General features: G+C 39.5%; 1 protein-coding gene across 2 annotated transcripts; it reads left to right on the top strand.

Moving 5' to 3' along the window:
- The first annotated feature begins 946 nt into the window (after nt 1-946).
- Nucleotides 947-4,943, top strand: LOC119691049. 2 transcript variants are annotated; one of them, XM_048628028.1, is made up of 3 exons: nt 947-1,402; nt 1,945-2,824; nt 4,636-4,943. In XM_048628028.1, the coding sequence occupies exons 1-2, from the start codon at nt 1,192-1,194 to the stop codon at nt 2,793-2,795; spliced, it is 1,062 nt and encodes a 353-aa protein (XP_048483985.1). In that variant the 5' UTR covers nt 947-1,191; the 3' UTR covers nt 2,796-2,824; nt 4,636-4,943. The 2 variants fall into 2 exon arrangements, with proteins under 2 accessions (XP_048483985.1, XP_037963436.2); XM_038107508.2 differs by lacking the exon at nt 4,636-4,943 and having other exon boundaries at nt 1,945-3,800.
- Nucleotides 4,944-5,685: the final 742 nt, after the last annotated feature.

Consider the following 5,685-nt stretch of genomic DNA (forward strand, 5'->3'; position numbering starts at 1 on the left):
CGTACATAGACGCACATACATAGTTACATAGCCTAGTTTAACTGGGGAAAAACTGGCGTGAAAACCCCACTTTATGTTGTAGGTCCGCTGTTCAAGGGGCGATAGACTCGTGTGTATTTCCACGTTTGGCCCTGTTTAAATTTCATTTAGTGGGCAGTCCATTGACGTATCACCTGTTCCTTGTTTTATACGTAATAGTTAACTCAACCGTTGGTCAAAAATCGCAAGGAACCATTGGTTAATTACAAACAACATTTAAATGTAGCTGTCATGCTTGACAAGTGACTTGACTAATGGTTAAAGTTGACTACGAATCAAAAAAGTGTACTTAATTTAAAAAAATCTTTATTAAGGAAAACTTCTGTAGTGGGAATGAAGTCCAATGAGTCCTCATACCCTCTTTCCTCTTTATACACTTTCATTGTTAGGTTCGTTTATGGATATAGTTTGGTTCAGATGGCGGTTTTGTTAAGCTTCTATTGTTTCCCATGTTGCTGCCTTTTTCCCCTTTTTTCGGCCGTTAGCTTTTATGGGAATTTTCCGAAAGAAAAATATGAAAGTTTGTTTGGTAAATTTTCATCACTGGCTCGCATTGTGTGAATAGCTTAGTTTTTATTGCGAATATGCAATACGCTATCACCTGCTTCATTTGCCAGACTTGTTCAGCTGAAGTTTTCTTTTTTCAGTTGAGTGGTCCTGAAACAACTTTGAAGGTGAGTGTTTCTGTGATGTTATTATTTTAGCGTTGCACGAGAAAATTAGTTAATATTTTGCCGAACACTGTATCGCGTTTACTGTCATACATAGATCGATTTAGATCTAAAATTTTATTAGGTTTATACCTACATCTAAACCGATGCGGGTACAAGGTACTAACATACATATTTCAAACATATAACACCTCATTTTACAGTCTGTGGTTGATTATACTTCACACCTCAACCGAAGACGATTACTTTAGATTACTTGCAGCAGCACACGAGATGATGCTGTCTCAGTCACACTCTTTAAAGTCCTACCACTTAATAAACCTGAAAACATCTTCCTTCTCGCTCACTCACTGGCCGGCCGGCAGGGGCGCGCGCGCGCCTTCGTCATTACACGTTTTTGTGTTGTCGAAGTCACACGCGTTCGATATTTAAAATATTTTTTTGCCAGATTTAAGGAATTTACAGTATTTATTCGTTAAACATGGGGAAAAAACGGAAGAGATCAAGATCGAGGGATAGTAAACGTTTGCGCAAAGAAAATAGGAGGTTAAAGGAAATGCTAAAGCGTCGGCGGTTGAATTCTTCGTCGTCGGAAGTGTCACAGGATTCGCATGACACGCTAAATTCGCCCATTGAAAGCGAAAGAGGAGCGGCGGACGGAAACACGATTGTGCTTTCACCTATGCATGCAGGTTAGTAAAATATTTTATTTTTTTTCATAAAAGTCGTTATTGTTCGTTTACCCGCACTTGAGCAATGTGACCGCGGGTTGCGATGTTGTATTCGATGGACGGGGCCAGCCAGCCGTCGCGTACTGTGCGGCGCGCGGGGCTCCACGCCGCCCGCCCAAAGGCACGTGCCCGCCCTCCTCGGGCTACCTTGTCGGGTCGGTTACCATGCGATCTTGTCATCCGGCTGAAGCACGCCGGGTAACCGGGCCAGGCCGCCAAAAACGCCGCCTATTATGCTTTTAATTATTATTTTTATTGTGATTAATATTATGAAAGCTGTACATCTGCTTGGTTTAAACGCTGCTATATGAATATTTTACGGACATCCTAAATGGCTTGTTACGTTGCTGGTATCGCGGTACAAACATCCTATACGGATTGTTATATGTACCTACCCCACGTATATCGTGATGGGACGATCATTTGTCAACCTATATGGTTTGTCAATTATTATGTTGTTTACAATATGAGGATATTCTATATGGATTTCTCATTTGTTACAGATGAAGTAGTAGACACTGAAATAATAAATGAAATGGATGACAGGGAAACCGAAGCGGACCTAGATCCAGAAATACTTCAGATTTTGGGTGATGACCCATCTAATGAAAACAAATTCGGCGAAGATTTGCATAATCAGATACTGCCTAGATGGAAGCATATTTTGGCAAAAGGCCTTGACAAAGAAGTCAAGTCCGAACTTTGTAAACTATACTTGCCCCCAGAAAACTGTGGGAGTCTAAGGGCGCCCAAGCTTAACCCTCAAGTCAGGCGTTTTTTAAGTGAGCCTAATAAAAAGAAGGAATCTTTTAACGAGAGCAAACAAAATCAACTATCAAGTTGCCTTGCAGCCCTGGGAAAATCACTGAATATAGCACTGTCAAATAAAGGAAATGCAGTTCCGCAAGACATCATAAAGCCTCTTAGTGACGCAGGGCGTCTCCTGTGCGATTTTCACTATAGAGAATCTCAGTCGAGACGTTATGCTATCATAAATGTAATTAACAAAGACATGCGTGAAACGCTGAAGAACACAGTGATTGATGAGTTTCTATTTGGAGCAGATCTGGCCGAACAGTTAAAACAAGACAAGGAGATAACCCGAGTCGCCATGGATTTAAGAACTCCTCGGCCTTCAAGACTACCAGCAGCTGGACAGGTACAAAGAGGAACTTTAAACTACCGGGGGGCGCGGGGTCCGGCCTCGGCAGCGCGCCAGTACCCCTCGCAGCAGAAGCCGCCGGCGTCGTCAGGCGCGGGAGCAGCGACATCTTCGAGAGGCCGGGATCACCGCCGCTACGAGTCTTCGAGCTGGAGGAAGCCCAACGGACGCGGACGGACAACGAGGCGGTAGCCTCTACCTCTAACCAGGAGTTAGCCCAGGTACCTAACATATCGATTGCTGGTAGACTGCGCTTATTTTATGATAAATGGCGTGCTATTACTAATGACAGCCTAATATTATCTTGGATTCTCGGTTATGAGATTCCCTTTAAGGATATGCCTATGCAGCCGTATGCTTCTAGAACTGCGAAGTTTTCTAAATCGGAAACTTTAGCTATTGAGCAATGTATTACTGCTATGTTAAAATCTAATGTGATAAATAGCTGTTCCCATTGTGAATTACAATACATTTCGCCTATTTTTACGGTTCCTAAGCCAAATGGGAAACATAGATTTATTTTAAATTTAAAGCAATTAAATAAATTTATTGAAACTTATCATTTTAAAATGGAAGACCACCGCACGGCTTTAAAACTTTTAGAACATAATTATTATATGGCTACTATTGATTTACAGGACGCATATTTTTTTATTTCAGTCAATGAAGCAGACAGAAAGATGTTGAGGTTCGAGTGGAACTCAAATCTATATGAATTTAATGTTCTCCCATTTGGCTTATGCACGGCGCCGTATGTTTTCACTAAAATAATCAAACCTGTTGTTCATTATTTACGTTCAATGGGCTTAATGTCGGTTAATTATCTCGACGATTTTATGTGCATTGGCCGAACATACACCGAATGCTTAGAAAATATAAAAATAACAAAACAATTCTTAGAATCTCTGGGTTTTGTCATCAATATCAGTAAAAGCCAACTTATTCCGAGCACATATTGCAAATTTCTTGGTTTTAATTTTGACACTCATAATATGACACTAAATTTACCACAAGATAAGAAAATACGCATAAGGGACAAAGCCAAAAAATTCATTAAACTTAAAAAATGTACAATCAGACAGTTCGCGGAATTCATAGGTTTACTAACATCAGCATGCCCAGCTGTCCAGTACGGCTGGGTTTACACAAAAATATTTGAAAGGGAAAAGTTTTTGGCGTTAAATAATACAGATAATTATAATAAACAAATGATACTTCCATCACATTTAACTACTGATTTAAATTGGTGGGCAACACATATAATGAGTTCTTTTTGTCCATTTCGCAAACAGAATTATGTAAAAGAAATATTTAGCGACTCCTCATTGACGGGCTGGGGCATTGTTTGCGGAGGAGAATCAGCCAGAGGCAATTGGAATGAATCAGAGCTATCGCTTCACATAAACACTTTAGAGCTGAAGGCTGCATTTATCGGTTTAAAAATTTTCGCCGCGAAATTAACGAACTGCGAGTTGCTATTAAGAATTGACAATAGTACTGCAATATGTTACATAAATAGAATGGGTGGTGTGCAACACACACATTTAAATAATATAGCCCGTGATATATGGCAGTGGTGTGAAGTTCGCGGCCTATTCGTTTTTGCATCTTATGTAAAGTCATCTGACAATGTTGCTGATTACGGTTCACGTTTAATTAATGTCGATACAGAATGGGAACTGGCTGATTATGCATTTACCCAGATTGAGAATTGTTTTGGTATTCTTGAATTTGATTTGTTTGCGAGTGTACAAAATGCGAAGTACCCAAGATATTCGTCTTGGAAACACGACCCTGATGCAGAATTAATAGATGCTTTTACTTTTAGTTGGCAAAGCCTGAACTTTTACGCGTTTCCCCCCTTTAGCTTAGTAGCAAGAGTACTACAAAAAATCTTATCTGACAAAGCAAATGGGGTTTTAGTGGTTCCTATGTGGCCATCACAAGCATGGTATCCCCTGTGGTCTAGATTAATCGTATCAAAAAAACTTGTATTTCAACCAAGTGAGCATCTATTATTCTCTCCTTTCAGGAACTATCATCCATTACATGCGAATCTTACCCTGGTGGCAGCGAGATTATCAGGGAATCGCTAAAACATCGTGGTGTTCCACCAGAATCCCTGGATATAGTTCTAGCATCTTTTGCAAAAAATACAATTTCTCAATATAATTCGAGTTTAAAGGCCTGGTGGAATTTTTGTATTAGGAATCGCATTAATGTTTATGAATCGTCACCAACAAATGTCTTAATTTTTCTGACTGAAATTTTTAATTCAGGCTGTGGCTATAGCTCTCTTAATACGTACCGTTCAGCATTGTCAATAATTTTAGGAAAAAAGGTTACTACAGACGATTGTATAACTAGATTTTTAAAAGGAACTTACAGACTGAGGCCACCTAGACCTAAATATGATTTTACATGGGATCCCTTGAATGTATTAAATTATCTTTCCAGTTTTTTTCCATATAATAATGTAAGTGTAGCTGATTTAGCCATCAAAACTGTGACATTAATAGCTTTAGCTTCAGCTCAAAGAATGCAAACTCTTAGTTTAATCAAACTCAAAAACATACAGTTCCAACAGAATTCAATTCTAATTAAAATACCAGATTTGATAAAAACATCACGACCTGGGACTTGCCAGCCACTATTAAATTTGCCATACATTCGAGAATCTCCGCAAATTTGTCCAGCGTTATCAGTTAAATCATACATCGACAAAACAAAAACCTTGCGCGGTGAACAGTCAGATGATCATCTGTTTATAAGTGTTAGAAAGCCATACAAAAAAGTGGGATCACAAACATTGGGTCACTGGGTTAAAAAAGCCTTGGAAGCAAGCGGAATTGACGTAGGCATTTTTGGCGCACACAGTACCAGGCATGCGTCCACATCGGCTGCTCACAGCGCAGGGGTTAATATAGAAGTGGTTCGCAAGGCAGCGGGGTGGTCTGATTCATCAAATGTATTCTTGAAATATTATAAAAAAGACCTACTTAGGCCGGATGCTAATTATGTTGAAGCAGTCTTTAATATTTGATTCAATTAAAATAATAAGGCCTACTTAAAACTAAACCAT

The sequence above is a fragment of the Plutella xylostella genome, chromosome 19, assembly GCF_932276165.1.
Source record: "Plutella xylostella chromosome 19, ilPluXylo3.1, whole genome shotgun sequence".
Taxonomy (NCBI): Eukaryota; Metazoa; Arthropoda; class Insecta; order Lepidoptera; family Plutellidae; genus Plutella; species Plutella xylostella.